The 21,915-nt window shown below is 47.1% G+C and overlaps 1 protein-coding gene across 1 annotated transcript in view; it reads left to right on the top strand.

The window, feature by feature from the left end:
- TLN2 (talin 2) overlaps window positions 1–21,915 on the top strand; it is a 438,974-nt gene that overhangs the window by 354,917 nt on the left and 62,142 nt on the right. Inside the window, exons 41-44 of the mRNA XM_078448675.2 lie at window positions 138–239; window positions 6,286–6,456; window positions 16,603–16,749; window positions 20,809–20,910. Coding sequence (XP_078304801.1) covers window positions 138–239; window positions 6,286–6,456; window positions 16,603–16,749; window positions 20,809–20,910 — 522 coding nt within the window. The remainder of the gene's footprint in view (window positions 1–137; window positions 240–6,285; window positions 6,457–16,602; window positions 16,750–20,808; window positions 20,911–21,915) is intronic.

Raw genomic sequence — 21,915 nt, 5'->3', positions numbered from 1 at the left:
ATCCACTACAGATAGAGTGGATATTTTGATATCCGTTTCTCGTGGCCTCCCATGTCTTTCATATGGGCCTTCATAAATCCGTGTGGCTACGTGGTAAACTGCCATAGGGGAATTTGACAGCCCTCTCTCCTTTTCAGGCCCTACAAGAGCAGCTGACTTCAGTGGTCCAGGAAATCGGGCACCTCATCGATCCCATTGCCACAGCAGCTCGGGGGGAAGCAGCGCAGCTAGGACACAAGGTAATGGACCCTGCTGGGGGTGTGTGTGAGAGATGGGTGTGGGGCAGTCATTGATCATTGACCGTTCCGGGGTCTGTTTTCCGCTGGAATCCAGACGGAAACTAGAGTGAAGTCTTTCTGGTTATGGTCAGACTTGCCAGCCAACAAGACATGACATTCCCATGTTGTGCTTGACCTCCCCTGGATAAGTCAGAGACTAAAGTTGATGTCCCTAGTCTGCTCTCTGCCACCATTTGTCCCTGGCTGGCTGGCCTCATTCTCATGTGTATAGGGGTACATTATTCTCCCATGGCTTCTAATAGAGTGCCTGCTTTCACACATGAGGGAGCAAAGCAACCTTGCAAACTTCATCTTGAACAGCCAGGCCTCGCTGGACAGCCACTCCAAAGGAGCCCTTCAACTGAGAGCTCATACCCGCGTTGTCTAAAGGCTGAATGATATTTTGCCTGTTTGGGACTCATTTTGCAAATCTTTGATGGGTAGGTGCCTTGTCCAGCAGCCTGCTGGACAGAGAGAGGGCCTCCTCAGCAGAGAGAGGGCAAAAATTGGATTTGGAACCGCCTCCAGGGTTTCCGAGCGTTTATCAGTGTGACTGTCAGTATCGATGTGCATATCAAGAGAACTCGGTAGCCAAAATCTTTTCAGCAGGTATTGATTTTAGAAAATCAGTATTGTTGCTTTTTCACATCATGAAACAGGGGAAGGGCTACTTAGCTTCCTGCTGGTTCTAAGGGCAGGTTTTTGAGATTTAAAAATGACCAGGGTCCCTCTACGCTTTCAAATGTGGCAAATTTCATTTCTCAGCTGAGTTCCTTTATAATGAGAAGAGAAGAGGGCTTGTCCACCTGTGTGAACCTCTTCACACAGGAGAGGAGCCTGGAGGAGCCGGGAGGGGAGGCTGGTCTGGAGGCCGGAGCTCTGCCAGCCGGGGGACTGGAGCCACTGCTTGAATGGTGCCGGCCACGGGGAACTGAGTTTGGCACAGAAACCAGACTTCACTTCAGCGGTGACTTTTGATTCCGGTCAGAACTTTGTAAGAAAATTTTTCTAGGGGTGCCTGGGTGGCTCAGTCAGTTAAGCATCCAACTTCAGCCTAGGTCATGATCTCACCATTCCCCACTTTGAGCCCCGCATGGGGCTCTGTGGTGACAGCTCAGAGCCTGGAGCCTGCCTCGGATTCTGTGTCTCCCTCTCTCTCTGCCCATCCCCTGCTTCTGCGCTTGCTCTCTCTCTCTCTCTCTCTCTCTCAAAAATAAACATGAAAAAAATGTTTTAAAAAAGAAAAGAGAATCTATCTAGACTTGGAGGACAACAAATCTTGTCCCTGCAGGTATTGTTGTTAGTCTGGAAGATTAATTCCTGTGTCTGTGGGTGATATCAAAAGAAAGGTAATATATTGTGTCACTTGAGTGACAAATTTACTCTCGGTCCTTGGGCTAACCCAGTCTCACTTGCCAAAAGACAGTTCTGGACAAAGGAAGCCTCGGCCCTCCTTCCACAAGAGTCTTGGACTGAGAGTTGATACCTACATGGTTCCAGTTCTTCGTTGAGACACTCTGGTGGAGTTCCCGGGTCAGCTTCACTTGGGAGTGATAAACGCAAGCTCTCAGAACCCACGCGTATTAGTTCCCTGGAGCTGCTATAACAAATTCCTAAGAACTGGGTGACTTACACCAACAGAAGTTGAATCTCTCACAGAAGTCTAAATTCAAGGTCTCAGCAGGGCCAGTCTCTTTCTGGAGGCTCTAGGGGAGAATCCATTCTTTACTCTTCTTGTTATTTATTTATTTTTTTTACCTTTTCTTTTTAAGTTTATTTATTTTGAGAGAGACTGAGACAGCACCAGTAGGGGAGGGACAGAGAGAGAGAGAGAGAGGGAGAGAGAACCCCAAGAAGGCTGTGCACCATCAGCACAGAGCTCAATGTAAGGCTCAAACTCAGGAAACCATGAGATCATGCCCTGAGCCGAAACCAAGAGTCAGACGCTTAACTGACTGAGCCACCCAGGCGCCCCACTTCTTTGCTCTTCTGACTGCTGGTGACTCTTCATGTTCTTTGACCTTATCCTGCCAGTGTCTGCCTCTCTGGTCAATTGTCTCCTGCTCTTTTCTTTGTCTTCCCTTCTTCCGGCTCTTATTAGAATATTTTTTAGTAGATTTAGGACCCACCCAAGCAAGCTAGGATGACCTCATCTTAAGATCCTTAGATACATCTGCAGAGATCTTTTTTTCCCCCAGTAAGATCGCACTCACAGGTTCCAGGGATTTGGACATGGTCATATCTATTTTGGGCCACCGCTCAACCCACTCTGCCACCCTAGGCCTAAGGAATCCACATCATGTAACAAATACTCAAAATTCTGTGTTATTTTAATTTCGGTGCTACCCCAGGTAAGGATATTTCCTCTGCCATGTCTTGAGAACAGAAGGTATTAGAGTCTTTGCTAAGCTACCTAAATACAGGGAAAAGCACATCCTTTCAAACCTTTGTCCACAATACATGAAGAATAAGGACATGTGGCATTTATCAAGGGCCTACTCCATGGCAGGCATTGTGCTGTGTACTGTTATGTATGCTAATTTAATCCTTCTAACAATCATTTGGAGGTTAGTGCTATTATTATCCCCGTTTTATAGAGGAGGAAACAGAAGTTTGGTAATAGGAAGCAGATTGCCTAAGATTTCTCATTTAAGGAATTGACAGGATTCAGATCCAGCGGCTTCTGAAACTGGAGCCTTCTCTCCATCACCCAGCCATAGTGCCTGCATGAGGGCACCAGCTCAGTTGTATTGAATTACTCTCCACACACAGCAGCCCTTGACATTTTACAGTTACAGTGATGAAATGTACTTTTAAAATTAAAAAAACAGAGGCTCCTGGGTGGCTCAGTCAGTTAAGCATCTGATTCTTGATTTCGACTCGGGCCATGGTCTCGTGGTTCGTGAGATCACGCCCCACATTGGGCTCTATGCTGACAGGGTGAAGCCTGCTTGGGATTCTCTCTCTCCCTCTTTTTCAAATAAATAAATAAACTTAAATTAAAAAAAAAAGAATCAAATTAACAAATGAAAATAAATAATAAATAGAATCTAGAAAACCTGTTAGATTCTAATGCACTAAACACCTTGATTCCTCTAGTACATACAGGACCCATCCTGAGTCCTGCCCCCTGATGACCCATTAGTGCACTGTGGTTCACCTTGGTGGTGACCCCAGTACCCTACTAGGGGATGAGGGTGAAATCCAATGCAAATGTGTAGGGCTGATACCTGGAGTTATGCAAGCTGGGTCTTACAAAAGGTGTTTGGGCAAAGCAGAGAGTGGGGCCAAAATCTAGTCGAGTCATGTGCCTTGGAATGAATCATGTCTGACCCACAGATAGGGAGCCCCTTTAAAATTCATCCAAAGCATCACAAAGGCCAGCAGCAGCCCTGCGGAAGTGCTTTGAAACCATCTGATTAAAGAGAACTGTAATCTAGAGTAAAAGAGCAAATGTACGTTTACTGCTGGCTGATGGTCCGTCTCACTGTGAGCTCTAATGACCTTTAATATTTTGGACTCCCACCTTGGCCCAGCCACCACCAACTGCATGAACCCCTGCCCCCTGCTTCATTTCTGACCCAGTGACTGCACAGCTCAGGAGTGGCCTTCTTTCCTCCTCCCTCCTCACACTCATTATTCCTCCACATAATGGGAAGAAGCATTAAGGGAAATTGCTGGCTAGATGTCTGAGCTCACATACACTTGATGGAACTAATTTATCAGTTAGTAATTGGCATGCACAATGAGGAGTTGAACAGAAAAGTGTGGTCAGTGCCACTGTGTTTTTTCCGAGTGGAAATAGATGGTGGTATCTGAAGCAAGTACAGTGAAATGTTCAACTCTGGCATTCTGGATGCTAGGTAAGTGGGTATTACTGTATTATTCTGGAAGTTTATTTTAAATGCCTTACAGAGCAGCAAATACCAAACAAGAAACTTCTGGGGCGCCTGGGTGGCTCAGTTGTTAAAGCGTCTGACTCTTAATTTCGGCTTTGGTCATGATCTCCCAGGTTTGTGAGATCAAGCCCCATGTCTGTCTCCACGCTGACATCAGGGAGCCTGCTTGGGCTTCTCTCTCTCCCTTTCTCTCTGCCCCTCTTAAACTCACATGTGTGTGTGCTCGCTTTCTCTCTCCCTCTCTCAAACTTTAAAAAAAAAAAAACAAACAATATGGGGCACCTGGGTGGCTCAGTCCGTCGAGCGTCCGACTTCGGCTCAAGTCATGATCTCACGGTTGACGAGTTCAAGCCCTGCGTTGAGCTCTGTGCTGACAGCTCGGAGCCTGGAGCCTGCTTCGGATTCTGTGTCTCCCTCTCTCTCTGCCCCTTCCCTGCTCATGCTCTGTCTCTCTCTGTCTCAAAAATAAATAAACATTAAAAAACAATAAACTTTTTTTTTTTTTAAATATCTATTCGTACCTTCTGCCCATTTTTTAATTGGATTATTCAGTTTGGGGGGTGTTGAGATTTTAAGTTCTTTTTTTTTTTAATGTTTATTTCTGAGACAGAGACAGAGCATGAGTGGGGGAAGGGCAGAGAGAGGGAGACCCAGAATCAGAAGCAGGCTCCAGGCTCTGAGCTGTCAGCACAGAGCCCGATGTGGGGCTCAAACTCACAAACCGTGAGATCATAACCTGAGTTGAAGTCAGTTGCTCAACCGACTGAGCCACCCAGGTGCCCCAACAATAAACTTCTAAAATCCAATATTACAACCATAGCAGAGCTGAACTAAAAAAGAGAAGTAGCCAACAGTAGAGCAGAAGGTGGGAATCTGGACTGTGGTCTGGGACATGGGATTCCTTTCATAGCTCCTTGTTTTAGCTGCTTGAGGTCAAACAAGTTACTCCACCCACCTAAGCCTTGGTTTCTTCATTTGTATCTACCTGGTAGGATTGTTGTGGGGATTAGATGAAGCTTGGTGAGCTGTTAGTAGAAAGCCTCGCATGTGGGATATTCCCAGTAATGCCTGTGAGGGGCGTCTGGTGGCCCAGTCAGTTGAGCGTCCGACTTTGGCTCAGGTCATGATCTCGTGTGTGTAGGTTTTAGCCCTGCATCGAACTCTGTGCTGACAGCTCGGAGCCTGGAGCCTGCTTTGGATTCTGTGACTCCCTTTCTCTCTGCCCCTCCCTTGCCTCCCCACTCACACACTCTCACTCTCTCACTCTCTGTCTCTCAAAAAAATAAAACATTAAAGATTAATAAAAAATAAAATAAATTAATTAAAGAAGTAAGTAAGTAAAAATAAATAAATATGGCTCTGCGGCACCCAGTGGGTGGGTTCTCGTGAGCACAGAAGCAACATGACGTTACCTACTAGAGAGGCCTAAGCAGGAATGGTGGTTAGCCATCTGGCTAGGCTTTTTTCTTCTCCTGGACTGGACTAATCACAAACAGAACATCTAGGGCAATGTGAAATCATTTTTGCTTTTATTCCAAATCTATATTTAGGCCAACAATGCTCCAGGTAGAGAGCAGTTGGATTGGCTTCCTCGAAAGCCTTTGCTCTCAGGCTTCTTTTCTCATCGGTCCTTGGTCCCTTGCTCCGCTCCTGTCCCCCTTTCTTCTGAGTTCCTAAGATGCTCCTCTTTGGTTCTTTTGAAAGCTTGACAGTTTGTGAGATTTGCAAAATGCTCACGCCCAACTCAGGATCACGAAACAAATTCCTTAACACTTGGGCCTTGATGAGAGACGAGATGAAGAGCTCCCCAGAGGAACTAACATCCAAGCAAGAGTTCATTAATGAGCAAGTGCTTCTAAAAGTAAAATTGAGTGATGAATAAGGTCTGAGGGTCTAATGTGTAACATGATGACTGTAATCATGATAGCGAATTATATTAAATAATAGAAAAAAACAAAAAGTAAGTCTCAGCCTGTGTAAAAAGTAAATTTCAGCACGTCTGTCTCTCCCTGTGCATCATCCCAGTCCCCTCCCCACCAGTGCGACCCCTAAAGGAGACACATGTGATTACGTGATATATCTGTGGTGTGTTTTTTTTGTCTTAAAAGGTGACACAGCTGGCAAGCTACTTCGAGCCCCTGATCTTGGCCGCAGTTGGTGTCGCCTCCAAGATTCTGGACCATCAGCAGCAGATGACTGTGCTGGACCAGACCAAGACGCTCGCAGAATCTGCCCTCCAGATGCTGTATGCAGCCAAAGAAGGTGGAGGAAACCCCAAGGTACAGTTCAGGATTCCAGGGACTCACCTAGGGCCACAGAGAAGACATGACACATTCCTCCTTGTTGTGTTCCTCCAAGGAAAACTCCTCCAGTTCTCGGTTGATTGTATGTGATTTCCCACGCAAAGATGGGAAATAATCTTCGATTGGCCTTCCCAGGGATCTTTAAGAGGAAAACCAAGAGACCTACATAATGAAGCCTTATTGAGAAGTTGCATTTTCCATGACAGAAGGTGTAGGCAAGCGTCCTTGGGAAAGAAAAACATTGTGTGGTGTTTGCAGGAATAAAAACTAATACTGCCCGGCACCTGCTCGGTGGTGACCCCCAGCTTGCGCAAAGCAAAGCTCTGTTGTTTTCCAGTGAATGTTATTTCCATTCCCGGTTCTCAAGTTCAAAGCAAAATGCGATGCAAGGTCACCCACGGCATGTGCTTCTATTGCCTTGGGGACAGTCGTTTAATATGGAAATCTCCCTTACCAGTTTGCAGGTAGAATGTTTCCACAGCCAGAGGTATCACCCAGCTACTAAGCGACCAGAGATGGTGACAGCATGCCATCTTTCAGGGTTGATACTTGTGTCAGGGTGATTATTTTACTTGTGAAACCATCACGTACATTGTGAGAAGGCCGGAGGCTCCTCCTGCTCTTGGTACCTTCTAGCAACTGCCTCCACACGGTCCATCTGAACTTAATGGGTCCTCACTTAAGCAGACTAAGTTGTGGGATTACTGACTGGAGAGATTTGTATGGGATACTTGCCTATAGGCTATAGAAATCCATATTATGTATCTATTCTTTTTAGTGTGCTTTGTTGCATTTCTAAGGTCTTTACAGGGACAACATGGCACAGCAGGGACGACTCTAGATTGAGAGGCAGAATCACAAATGGGTCCTCTCAGAGCTCACAGTTACTGAGCGCTGACTCTGTGTCACCCCTTACACCTCATATCCTCTTGATATTTGATCATCATAAAAATCCCATGGTGTGAGAAGGTTCCCATTGGACAGATGTGGAAACTGAGACTGGTTAGGTGAGTTGTCCCACGTCACAGAAGAGGTGGACGTGGAGTCAGGACGGAGCTTGCACCCTGTGAAGGCACAGGCCGACTGCCCAAAGCAAAGGCTGGAGAGAGGTCGAGGAAAGTTGCAGGAGAGAGGCCACATGTGACAAGTTGGTCTCACAAAAAGAAATTACCTGGTACATAAGGGCGGTCAGGGGCGTGCCAGGAAGAAGGAACAGCATATGCAAAGGTGTACGTGGGGTTATAAAAGGATTGTGATACCTTTAGAAAATAGCATGCAGTCTGGTGTATATGGAATGTGCTGGAAGTGGGGCCATCAGGGTGGGAGGATAGACTGGGCCGTGTTGTGACTGGTCTCCTCACACTGTACACAGGTTGGGCTTTGTTGTGAGTAGTGGGGATGACAACCCCACCAGAGTTCAGAAACACCGCTCCCGTAACACCATGCATACTATCTTAGACTTGGGTTTTCCGTGTGCATTTTTACCCGTCATGCATCTGGCAACTATTAAGAGCCTAATTCTTGGGATGCTAAAAATATTGAGAGCCAGCCATTGCCCTCAAGTTGTTCCCAGTGTTCTGGACAAAAAATAAGTCTCGTTGCTGAAATGGCGAGGTGGAACCACAAGAACAAGAACACCCTTTTGACTGATGGATGAATGATAGTTGCCTCTGAGTTGGGCCAGCCCCTTTTGCACCTGTCCCAAACTGGAGAAGCCAGGATTTGCCTTCCAGACCCAGTTCTGGGTTGTCTTTTCTCCATGGCTGAGTGCCACATGTCTCCCCCCTGACCTGAGAGGCTTTTATTCCCAGCAGAGTAATTGGAATTAGGAATTTTCTGGGGGCTATTTTAACATTTTTTTTTTTATTTTGAGAGAGAGACAGAGAGAGAGAGGGGAGAGGCAGAGAGAGGGGGGGAGAAAGAATCCCAAGCAGGCTCCACTATGCTATCAGCACAGAGCCCGGCGTGGGGCTCAATCTCATGAACTCAGAGATCATGACCTGAGCCAAAACCAAGAGTTGGATGCTTAACCAGCTGAGCCACCCAGATGCTCCACGTTTTCTGGGTTTTTAAGATATTAGCCCATCTATTTGGACTACAAGTTCAGAGCTCCATGTGGAATTCTGTTCTATACCAAGAAACTCACGGTTGGGAGTGTGTGTAGTGAGCACTGTAAGCTTTATAATGACATCACCTGCTTGAAAATGGTAGCTGGACATGAGAGTGGAACAGTTTTCAGCGAATGACCTGAAACATTGGCCACAAGCTGAGACATGATTGGCGGGAGCAAGGTGGCTACATGTGTGTCTCCACTGACTGGCATCCTTCGGCCCATGCTCTGTCTATAGACCCTGCCAGGCTTGTCGCAGAGGATGCCTAAGATACTACAAGTTGGCTTTTAGGTCCTTTCCTAAGAAGCCTGATGCGTGGACTTAATCACTTTGGCCGCTATTCTTTGGGCGAATATTCCCTAGGTGTTACTTGCTAAGTCTTCAGTGATGCATGTGTGTGTTAGATGTTGTGGGTCGTTGCTTGCCGAGGAAATACGGTTAAATGATGATCAGTGGCTTTGATGCGGTGACAAAGAGGATAAGCTTTGGGTCCAACATAATTGAATTCATTTCTTTGCTTCCTCATCTAGACAGTGGGGTTGATAATGAATACCTCTCAGGGAGAGTTGTAGAGATTGACTGAGATAATGTGCCTGACGCAGTAGGTATTCCAAGAAAGAAAAAAGTGACCTCCCCGGACCCTGCTGTTAATGAGTCATATGATTACAAGGAATTTGCTGGGTAGCCTTCCCCTTGCCCCGCAGAGTCCCCTCCTGCACTCATTCTCTACCCCTAAGTTCTCCCTTCTGTACTCACCCCTACCCCACCCAGTTCCCTCCTACATCCTCCTTGAAGGGCCCCTCCTGCTTCTTCTGCCTGAGACCCTCCAGCGTATCCACAGCCCTGCGCACTGTGGGGCATTTCTAATTATTAGTGGGTTTTTTTCCCTTCTGCTAACATTGACATCTGTCTCCCAACCCCCTGTAGCCTTCTCCCATTTTCCAAATTCCTGTGATGTCTGTGCCCGCTTTACTGGGCTTTGTAGTTGAAGCACTGTCATACAGAAATCAGACTCCCTTGGAAGTAGACTTCAGACGTGTTTCCAAAAAAGAACCGAGTCTGATGTTTCTCCCGTGTTGTGCTGTGAGGAACAGTAACAAGGAGCCCCTCCGGAATCTAAAATAATGAAGGGTCTTTGTTGAGCCTTCTGACTCCACTTCCCAGATTGCTGTTGGACTGAAGCATGCCCTCGTTGAGCGCCTACTGTGTCTTTGCATTCCTGACACTGGTGTGCACAGGTGGCCTGCGGGATGATAGGGACGTGGCCGTGTGGCGGAGATGAGGTTTGTCGTTGGAGGCACAGGAAGCAGCCCTGGGAGAGGCTTGGGGTAACTGGAGGAGGCTTCACAGACTCTCAGCTGACCGTTTAAGGGCCCGGGACTTAACGCGTGCAGAGTGAAGGGGAGCAGGCCCAGCGAGCTTCTCGTGCAAGCAGATGAGAAGGTGATCGTTTCTCAGGCAGCCGAGAGCAAGGGCGTGTTTTTGTGGGTTTGGATGCCCCAGTGTGGAGAAAGCGTTGTTTACGTTTTCGGAGTTCGGAGAGCAGTTCTGTGATTTACTGCTGCCGCCCCCAAAACTTGCTTCTCGTACCTTCCTCAGCCCATATGGGAAGGCACACGCTTGGCGGGAAATACTCACTTCTCACCTGGAAACACTCACTCGACTTTAATGTGGGGGTGCAGAATCGCTGACACTTTTGTGCCATCAGTGATCGTCTCATTTGAAGTGAGATTTAGAGAAATACGCACCGTCCAATTTTGCCTTCTTTTATCAATGAGAACGTCTTTGTATAGGGGCTCTCTCTAGAGGGTAACGTGCAAGAAATGTCACCTTTCAGGCTTTTGTCATCAAAATAAAGCAATCTGCACATGTTGTGTTTTACCTTCTCTGTACCAGGAAATCAGCGATCAACCTAAATTACCAGTTTCCTCCATCACATCCCTGATAGTTTTGCATCCTGACACGTTTGCCTCAAGACAACCACCTGTGATCTGACCGTTCAGACCTCTTCTTGATTCTTGAGACTTTTCAATTCTGCAGACTTAGCCAGTTCCTGTGGCTCACACAGCCACCTCTTAGAATTCTTCTCTTTCAGTTAGTCAAGAGAGTTAGATTTAGGGGTGCCTGGGTGGCTTAGTTGGTTGAGCATCCTACTTCGTCTCAGGTTATGATTTCGGGGTTCGTGATTTTGAGCCCCGCATCAGGTTCACTGCTATAAGCATGAAGCCTGCTTCCTATCCTCTGTCCCTTCTCTCTCTGCCCCTCCCCACTGGCATGCGTGCATTCTCCCTCCCTCCCTCTCTCTCTCTCTCTTTCTCAAAAATAAATAAAAATATTAAAACAAGAAAAAAAGTTACCATTCACCTTCTCTTACTGGCCTATTTACCTTCTCATCCACCAAAGTGAAAATGTCATTTCTTGGACCTTTGGAAGGGTCGTCTCCCCCTGAGGTATGTCAGGGCAGCCATGGCCACTGCCTGGGTGACCTCAATGCCTGGAGCAGTGCAATTCTAGAAATAACTCGCTGGCATCAGTTCCGATTTCCCAGTTTAAGAGCATTGTCCTCAATTCAGGCACCCGACCTAAGTTCCAGGGTTCCTGGGCCATCCTCACTGTGACCTGATGGTTACAAATTCAAGGGATTCTCAGTACCCTTCAGGTTCAATAATTTGCTAGAATGACTCAGAGAACTCAGGAGACTTCTCTACTTACTGTTACAGTTTTGATATAAAGGAATACAAACCAGCCGAAAGAAGAGACCCAGAGGTGAGGTCTGGGGGGTGCCTGAACATGTCCCAAGGAGGTGTCACCCTCCCAGCTTATTGACATGCATCACCAACCAGAGAGGGCTCACTCCAGCTTTGCTGTGCAGTTTTACTGGGATTTCAGTATGTAGGCTTGATTGATTGGTTTTAGTCCTATGACCCGTGATTCAGTCTCCAGCCCCATCCTGTCCGCAGAGGTCAGGCTGGCATTATGTTGCTCAAAGCCACAGCCCTCTAATCACACGGTTGGTCTTTCCAGCACGACCAGCCCCCCATCCTGAAATTGCCCACTGGCCACCATGAGTCACCTCCTTAGCATAAACTAATGTGTAGTCCAGGGGGCCCACCGGGAATAACAGGCAATCCTTGATCTTGGAAAGGCCAAGTCTCCCTCCCAGGAACCTAGAGCACAGATCAGCCAGATATTTTACTGCTTCACACTGGGTGAGTTTCCAGGGTCGGGCTCAGCTGGTGGCAAGCTACCAGGTGTTGGAAGGTATACACAAGGTCGGCCCTGGGGAGCTCCAGGGAGCAGATTGGAGAACTGTGACTGGCAACACATTCATGGGCAAGAGTGGAGCCCACGATGGCAGATAGAGCTGAGAGACTAGAGGCCGGGCTATTGCTGAAATGCAGAAGCAGGCACTGAATGATGGGGACCCAGCCAACTCGGGTAACAGTAGCAAGTCCTGAGGCCCCTTGCCTTTGCCACATGATACTTGTCAGGCTTTACCTTAATTTAAAAGCACCCCATTTGGGGGGAAAGGCGGAAACTTCCCTTTGTAGATGGCAAATTTCCTACATTAGTGGTTTTTTTCCTAGTAGTGCTGATAAATTTGACCTGATCTGACCATCTGCTCATTTTCCTTGTGACCAGTGGTATCGTTTCAGCAGATGGCCCGCTGGTGGGTGGCATTTGTCATCCACCAGATCCGGAAGCTTTAGTACTTAAGCTCCCATTTTCAGACTGTGACTGTCAGAGGGGGTCCCTGGCAGGGACATGGTCCAACCCTCCCCTTCCAGTGGGCTGTGAGGATGAACGGGACCTGAATCACAGTGGTGAGCACAGTGCCTGGCACAGAGGAGTCCCTAGGGAATGTTAGCAGCTGCCTGCTGTTCCTGCTGTCACGTGCTTTGACATTTACTGTTATTCCTGGTCCCCTGCCTGTCACCTAGAAGCAGTGACTGTCAAATGCAAAAATACCTGACCCGAGATATAAGAACACGGGTCATGAAACTAGTTGGAAAGTCACATCGGGTCCACAGGCTGGCTCCTACATTGTATAAAGTACACACCAGCCCTTGGCATCTTGCTCGCATCCCCAGGAACATCGCTGGGTATTCTTGGCCCAGTCAGAAGAGCTGGAGCAGGTCACTGCAGCCCGAGGGAGCCCAGTTGATGGTTCAAGGTAGGAAGGAAGGGCCAGGTCCCGTTCTGACTTCCCACAAGCCCCGTCTCCACCGTCAGCTCGCCATCCGTGCCTGTTCAGCATGAAAACAGATGGTTCCATTAATTTCTAAACAAGCCTCTCTAGAGGGGAAATTGGCACCAACAACCTGTGAAGGTTATCCTTTTAAAAAAATTATGCGTGAAGGTAAAAAATTAATGTGTCACCCTTTACATCAGCCCCACCTGGTGACTTGATCGGACCCTTCATTTCCTCTGAATACCGTGCTTCTAGAAGGAAGCAGAGCCCACTGTTGGCAAGGAGCACACAGTCTAGTTGGAGAAGGGGCAGGAGCTGTGCATCAGGCACCGTGTCAGACCCTTCACACACAGTGTTTGGGCTCATCTTCGCAGTCCACGTTCCCTCCTGACTCTGGACCTTGGTACAGGCTGTGTCCTCTGCCTGGAAGCCTCTCCCTTTTCTCCCATCCTCGCCCCGTCAACTCTGCTAGACTCTGGATTGTTCATCCAGGTCTCTGCTTCAACAGGAACACCACCTATGAGAAGTCTTGTCTGGCCCCAAGGTTGCATTAGGAGCACTCCTTAGGGGCTGTAGCAGTTCATTGCTGCTCCAAACAAGCCATCCTAAAACTTAGTGACTTCAGACACACCATTTTAGTATGCTCTCTGGTGGATCTGCAGGTGGACTGAGCTCAGCAAGGTAGTTCTCATTCAGTCCCTCCTGCCATTGAAGCCAGATGGTGACTGGGGCTTAAATGACTGGACGCTCCATCACTCCCCGGCGCTTGAGCTGAAATCAGATGTTGAGGCGGCTGGGGCTCCATGGGTAGCCCTTTCTCGCTCTGTGTGGCCGGCATACAGCCTCAAGATAGCCGGCCTTACCCAGTGGCCGAGGACCTCGCAGGAACATCTCCTGAGAGAGCAGGGCAGTACTTGTATTGTTTTTCATTATTGAGTCTCTTTTCCCAATGTTCTTTTCTCTGAGGCCTTTGTCTCTTTATGACTGTTTGACTCCAGAGATGCTTCTCGGGGCTACAGAAATCCCAGAGAAAGCTGACGGGAGGACGACAAGAAGGCTGCTGGAGGAGGTGGTATTTAGGCTGGGCCTTGAAAGAGGGCTGGGATTTGCATGGAGGGAAGAAAAGAGGCAAACTCAATAGAACCAGCTGCTACAGGCCTCAGGTGAGAGGGTGCAGCTGTGAGGAGGCTTCCAGATGGCCGCCAGGACCATACCAGGGAAGCAGGTCAGGGGGAAGAAGTCCTAAGAGGGAGGCTGCCTGGCTGCCGCCATGGAAGGCCCCTGAAGTAGAGAAGATGGCCACTAGTCTGGGCAAGCCACAATGGTCAATGATTCGCATTTGCCTCCTGACACAGTTGCCTCAAGGTAACCATCCGTGAGGTGCGTGTTTCACCTCCCATCAGATGTCATTGTGGAAGGCCTCCTCTCGTTTGGCACGCTTTCAGTTCCATACAGAGCCAGTTCCCATGGCTCACACAGCCCCTTCTAAAAATTCTTCTCTTCAGTTAATCGGTCAAGAGTTACCGTTGACCCTCGCTCAGTAGCTTCCTTGCCTTCTCATCCACCCAAGTGAAGGTGCGATCTCTTGGGCCTTTGGGAAGGTCTTTGCTCCTGAAATACGTCAGGGCAGCCACGGCCATTGCATGGGTGGCCCCAGCGCCTGGAACCTCACCATTCTCACACTGACCACCTGACATTAGGTCAAGCTTCCCTAGGCTCAGGCACCTACTAGACTCCTCTTATTATAAATATACGGAGATGCAGCCATATCATCTCACCAGAATTTGGCAGAGTGTTGTTACCATTATTCCCATTGTGCTGAGGAAGCAAAGGCCAGGACCACTTAGCTAGTTAGGGATGGATCTGGAGCTAGAACCCAGCTTTTCTGATGCCAGGACCTTGGTTCTTTGTCCTGCATCTTGCTTCCACTGGAGGTGTTTTTCAGGGAGCCTGCCACTACCATTGGTTCATCTTTTCATTCATGTATTCAACCAGCGCCTACTCTGTGCTTGTCCTGCATGTAGCAAGCCTGTGGTCATTAGAGCCTCTCCAAGTGTGGGTCAGGGGGAACTCGTGAGCGCTCGCGACTCTGCCTGCGGAATGAACATCTGTCCCTGGGGAACTTGGCTCACTCGTCCCTCCAACCTCATGACAGTGTAATTTGTGACATAATTCCAAAACCTGTTCATCTTTCTGCAGATTTGTTTGTTCGCCATATACTTAAATTTACGTGATCCAGTCTTAAGGAATGGTAGGGTATCGGGCAGCTTTGAACAGAAGTGCATTTGTTGTGAACACTTTTTTCCTTTATGTTAGTTTTTTTTATTATTTTCTTAACATTTTATTTACTTTTTTAATATAATTTATTGTCAAATTGGTTTCCATACACAGCCAGTGCTCATCCCAACAGGTGCCCTCCTCAATGCTCATCACCCACTTTCCCCTCTCCCCCACCTCCATCGACCTTCAATTTGTTCTCAGTATTTAAGAGTTTCTTATGGTTTGCCTCCCTCCTTCTCTGTAACTTTTTTTTCCCCTTCCCCTCCCCCATGGTCTTCTGTTAAGTTTCTCCACATTAGTGAAAACATGGTATCTGTCTTTCTCTGCCTGACTTATTTCACTTAGCATAATACCCTCCAGTTCCATCCACATTGCTGCAAATGGTCAGATTTCATTCTTCCTCATTGCCAAGTAGTATTCCATTAAATATATAAATCACATCTTCTTTATCCATTCGTCAATTGATGGCCATTTAGGCTCTTTCCATAATTTGGCTATGAAAGTGCTGCTATAAACATTGGGGTACAAGTGCCCCTATGCATCAGCACTCCTGTACCCCTTGGGTAAATTCCTAGCAATGCTATTGCTGGGTCATAGGTAGATCTATTTTTAATTTTTTGAGGAACCTCCACACTGTTTTCCAGAGCGGCTGCACCAGTTTGCATTCCCACCAACAGTTTAAGAGGATTCCTGTTTCTCCACATCCTCTCCAGCATCTATAGTCTCCTGATTTGTTCATTTTACCCACTCTGAGCAGCGTGAGGTGGTATCTCAGTGTGGCTTTGATTTCTATTTCCCTGATGATGAGTGACGCTGATCATCTTTTCGTGTTTCTGTTTGCCATCTGGATGTCTTCTTTGGAGAAGTGTCTATTCATGTTTTCTGCCCATTTCTTCACTGGAATATTTGTTTTTCGGGTGTGGAGTTTGGCGAGTTCTTTATAGAGAACTCACATTTTATTGATCTCTGAGACAGAGTGTGAGTAAGGGAGGGGCAGAGAGGCAGGGAGACACAGAATCCGAAGCAGGCTCCAGACTATGAACTGTCAGAACAGAGCCTGACGCGGGGCTCAAACCCGCGAACCATGAGATCATGACCTGAGCCAGAGTCGGACGTTTAACTGACTGAGCCATACAGGCACCCCATGTTAGTTTTTTTTTTTTTTTTAATTAAACCCATCAGCTTATATATTTGGGAATCTGTGGCATTCTCTTTCTGCTACCCTGAACGCACTAACTTAAAACTGGTCCTGTCGTAAGATGCTGTTTCATATATTGCAATTTTTCCTTTTAAATTGTAAAAAGAGATCTTTTTATATTTTCCCTTCTGATTTTTAATGATTTCGCACACAAACGTACCCACATAATAAAAGGAAAAACCCAGAATACATTATTGTGCTCCATAATGGAGATACAGTTTTGTATTGTGTCTTTTGAAGGTTATACTTAAAAGCAGTGAGGTGATTCTGAGGAAACTGAGCACCATTTTCTTCTGTTTATGGAAATTTCCCACAATCCTCTTTCCCCTTTGCTTTCTCAGGCCCAGCACACCCACGACGCCATCACAGAGGCTGCCCAGCTCATGAAGGAGGCTGTTGATGACATCATGGTGACACTGAATGAAGCAGCTAGCGAAGTGGGGCTGGTGGGAGGCATGGTCGATGCCATTGCAGAGGCCATGAGCAAGGTACGCCTGGGCATCCACGTGTTCACCTTCACCCCTTGACCCCATCTCCTCCTCAGTTTCCCTCAGACATGATCCCCAAGCGCTTTTCTCTAAGGAGTGGTCGGTCAAAGTGGATATCAGTGAGCCTCCTCTTGAGGGTTCTGATAAATGTATACATTTTCTATCCTCTGTCCACCATAGTATTCATCCTTTATTATTCCTTCATTACTTTTTTAGGCCACTCTCACCCTGTCTTTCAGTTTTATGCAAGGGAAAGAAAATGGAGATGGAGAAGGTATCACTGGCTCCTTCACTTACAAAATGGAAATAATTATTTACCTCCCCTGTTGACCTCACAGAGATGTCGTGGGGAACAAACAGCAAAGTGAAATAGTGAAGTGATTCCCAAGCCCTAGTCTTTGGAATGGCTACTTAGGAATCACAGGGAGCACGTTCCAAGACCCTACCCTAGCGATAATCAGTTGGAATCTCTGTGGGGTTGAGCCTAGGAATCTCTCTCTATTTTTTTAATGTTTATTTAATTTTGAGAGAGAGACAGAGCATGAGCAGGGGAGGGGCAGAGAGAGAGGGAGACACAGAATCTGAAATAGGCTCCAGGCTCTGAGCTGTCAGCACGGATCCCGATGTGGGGCTCAAACCCACAAACCGTGAGATCATGATCTGAGCTGAAGTCCGCCGCTTAACTGACTGAGCCACCCAGGTGCCCCGGAATCTCTGTATTTTTTAAATCTCCCCATGGTTTTGGTATCTACAAATGCAGAAACCACTGAAGTAGTATGTGTGAAAGCCTGTAGTGAACTCTTGTGGGCAACGGGCATAGGAGATAATGTGAGAATTATTTCTCCTGCAGTGACCCCTCCGTTGACTTGGATCAGTAGAGAAGTAAGACTGGAGAGTGTTTCCTGCTCTTTCCCCAAGGAATCCTTCACTCGTCTTATCAGTTTGATAGTCATTAAAATTAACAATTGTTTGTCAATATCTAATTGCCATTCTGGGATAGCACAGCCAAGAACTTGAGATTTTGTCTGTGTTTTGAAATGTCCATTGTCAGACTGTGAGTACATTATTACAGTTTTTCAGGATAATAAGTGGTCTTTAATTGCTCATTTAGAGAAGATTGGTTGGTTCATATCTCCATAAAGAGGTGATAGCCCGAAGCTGTAATTAGGATAATTCTCCTCAAACATCACAATCCAGGCCGAGATGCTGGGGCTCCTTCAGAGACCCCAGGCGTGCCTTGTCAGAGCCCTCCAGTAATTTCTGCTGTGGGCTTCTCGTGACTCAAATATGGACAGTTTGGCAGAAAATGAGTGAAGTTCCCCTCTTTCTAAAGGCCTTTGGGTAAGTCTCTATGGGTTTGTTTGGCTTCCAGGAGTCAGAACACCAGAACTTTGAAAGTAAGCCATGTGCCTACCAAGGTTATTAAATAATGGAGCTCAGGTTTTCTCAATACAAATTAGAAATTCAAATGATAACCTTCTTCTTCCTAGGAGAAGGTGTTTTCCAGAATCACCCCAATGATGGGGAAGGGTTCCACCAATCCCTGGAATGTGGAAGTCAGATTCTTGAAGTCTTTTTTTTTTGATAGCCTTTGAGCCTTACCATATTGTGACGGCTTTTCAGCAAAGAAAGCAGCTCTTGTACTGGCTGTTGTCAGTCGTTTGACAGCTGCTCTCTCACTCAGCCCAGGACACACTTGATTCTCTCTGAAGGACTGGGGAGAGAAGTGCAGTGTGAACTGATAGCAATAATTAGGAACTGCTAATGACACGACCCACAGAGGCCGGGAACAAAGGGGTTTTTTTCCTCAGTTCCACAGGGTATACAAATAGGGTTTTATTGGTACCCCTACACTCGGACCTACCCAGACCTGCCAGCCAAAGCCCAGTGAACCACCTAGTGCCTCTTCCCCATTCTCCTTTCGTTCAGCTCACCCCAAACTGCCCATCACTGCACACTTTGGGCTAAGTGATATTCCAGATCCTTTGAACCCCTAAGCGTTGAAGTATTAGGATTGGCACACATTCTTAGTCCTGGTTATTTGGTTACATTATTGATACACTGTTAGCATCATCGTCTGAACTTCTTAAAGCCATTGAGCGACTGGCGGAAAAAAACCAACGTGCACCCAAAGTTGATTCTAACGTGGATACAGTTTACACCACTTTTGGTGCTTCTGCTATGGAGGTTCTTTTTGGAATTCTCTTTCCATGTCTAAGCACCAGAAGGTTTGGGTTAATATGAAGTCAACTTTCTGGTCTACCTTGGATAAAGAACTCAAGCCCTCTGAACCTCGATTTCCTCATTCAATGAGGTTAGTGGCCCTCGGCCTTGGGACTCTTGTGACCCACTGCCTTTTCTTTGTTTGAGTTTTTGTTTGGGTTATTAGATGGTGGTGGTGGTGGTTTATTCTTTTTGATCAGGGATGGAGACGAAAACAAAAAAACCTGCTATCTGCATCACTACTGTTTCCTGCAAGAAAGGTCATGTTAACATCCCCCTCAAAAAAAGTAGGAAGGCTATAATTAAAATCTCAGAGTAAAGGAAAGTTCTTTAAACTAAAGAAATCTGGAATCCAAAAATTCGGCCCCTTTGATCTTAATTGTGTCATTGTCCTCAGATTGGTAAGTTTGTCACAGTAGCCTGAAGCCCCTGTGTTCCCAGCTGCCCTCCAGCTCCAGCATCCTGGTGTGTTTGTGGTTAGGCCACATTTCGTATGAAGTCTCCCAGCACATTGCTGGACACTTAGAAGATGCCCAGTCAGTCTCTACAGAGAGAAGGAGTCCACAACTCAGTCCTCATTTGACCAACAGGGTCCCCATAGTGCATTGGAGACTTAGAAAGCAGCTCTATCCTTGGCAAGGAAGCCTAGACAAATCCATCCTGGGGTTTGTGCTGAGGCTTTGATGGCAATTATATTCCCGAACTGTGCGGCCACATCACACGTAGGCTGTAGTGTTATGCCCCCTGGTCTCTGCCCAGACTTCAGACTGTCTGTCATTGCCTACCCCGGACCCCACGTTTTTCCCATGATCTCAGGGTTCTTCATCAGACAGACAAGCTTCATCCCCATGCTCTCAACAGCCCCTCTTCTGTTCACTATACTCCCTCTACCTGTATTCGTTTCTCTTTCCTCTACGTCCTTACCTGGAATACCTTTCTGCAGTCAGTGGCGACAGTAGCGATGATGATGGTGGTAGACATGGGTTGCCTTTCTCATCGTCATAGTGCTCATTGACATCATCATCATCATCATCATCATCTTCATTATCCTGGTCATCATCTCTTCCTTCATCTCACTTGATGTGCCCTACAACAGCCTGACGCTAGGAAGTCTCCACTGAAGGACCTGAGACTCAGTATAAGCGACCAGCTTGAGGCCCCCTCACAAGCCCTGGAACCAGGGCTTCTGAACCAGTATGCCCCCAACCCTTCAAGGGACAGAGTCACTGTCCCACTTGTTCCACCTCTTCCCCCCACAGTGATGTCTGCCATTTGTCAATTCCTGTTGCTTTCAGTCAGATGAGCAGCAAGTTGTTCCTAGTGGTTCCAATTCCTTGTCTTCCCCAACCTAGATCAGAAGTGAGAGTTCAAGGGAGTACACTCTGTGGGCTACACCAGTCCTAGGGAAGCCATTCAGGATGTAGATTCTGCCTCCTCTCCTGAGTCATCTTCTTTCATTCTGTGTTTCCCTAGAAGTGTCTGGCTCATGCCCACTGCCATATGCTTGAACTCTAACCCTGCTTCTTGGAACATCTTCCCCACCTTTTGTGTGTGGCAGACTCCTCCCCTGGTAAGAGTTGGCAGAAATGTCCTTCCTCTGGAGTGCCCTCCCTCTCCTCTCAGACAAGGCTTGGGACCTCCTTGCCTCTGTACCCCGAGTGCCATCTTGGCACTTCTGTTAAAGCCCTTATTGCCAAAGCTGAGGGATGCTGTTGACTCTAAGCCAAAGAAATTCTGTGGGCGTCTCCATTTTCAAAGTTCTGATTCTAATAAAATACAGTCCATCCTTCAACTGTCCTCTCCTGACATGTGGGTGCTTATTTCTCTCCTCTGTAGCTGGATGAAGGCACTCCTCCAGAACCAAAGGGAACATTTGTCGACTATCAGACGACTGTGGTTAAATACTCCAAAGCCATTGCGGTAACAGCTCAGGAAATGGTAAGAGGAAAAGAGCTGCCCCACCCACTGTTGGTTGCCCTGTTGTCCTCCACTACCACCACTGAGTCATCAAATCAGGGTCTGTGTTGGAGAGAGATGACTCCATGTTTCTCGTTCCTTATGGGCCCCAGCTCTGTGCTTTATCTGTGATCTCTCCAGCTGCCTATGGTCTAGACGCCCCCGTCTGTGGGAGCTCTGATTTCATGGAAAAGCTGCAAGAGGGAATTACAGATAATTGAGACTTGGGCATGAGGACAGGGGAGCAAAGGAGGGAGAGAAAATGAGAAGGAAGTCGGAGGTAAGGGGAAAGAAAGAAATCCTATCTGCCTCGCCAAGGACTGGACGTGTTTTATCAAGTTACAGTATAAGAGAAGACACATGGGGGTAGTACAGATTGTCTAATGGAATCAAGCTACAGTATGTGGACAATAAGATATGCTAGTCTGTCAGGCACAATGAAACAGCATGGGTCTGTAAAATCAATTTCCCAGACAACAGAAGGCCTGTAACCTTTGGAGGTAATTTTCAATTTTTCTTTTTTCTTAGAATGTATTGCCATCAGAATTGTATTAGATGCATCTTTAGATAAAAATGGCATTGAGAGACAGTGAATGCTATCTTGGTATGCTAAAAGAATAATACAAAAGATGACAAATGGTGTCCTCAAAAATACATAGTACGTAGTAAGAAAGCTCCTCTTAACCTCTGAAGGCTCAGAGGTCACAGAATAAAATTTTGGAAGATGCCTGTCTGCTGCTGCCACATGAGCCTGAGTTGAGAGAGGAGGTGGCTTCCCAGCTCGAGGGACTGAGCCCGGGCCTGGCTCCTGCCCCACCAGACCCAGCACCTCTGGATGGTTTTGTCATGTAGTCTTACGTCCACTAGAGGTTGAGCTTGGACCACAAAGTCTTCCCCGGCTGCTGCTACTCCTTCTTAGAAACTCTGTGATTGTGCCAAGCTCATTGGTACTTAAAAGGATTTGGGATGGGAGGGGGAACAGGAGCA

The sequence above is a fragment of the Panthera onca genome, chromosome B3, assembly GCF_046562875.1.
Source record: "Panthera onca isolate mPanOnc1 chromosome B3, mPanOnc1 haplotype 2, whole genome shotgun sequence".
Lineage (NCBI taxonomy): Eukaryota > Metazoa > Chordata > Mammalia > Carnivora > Felidae > Panthera > Panthera onca.
This window is presented reverse-complemented; position numbering and strand designations above follow the sequence as displayed.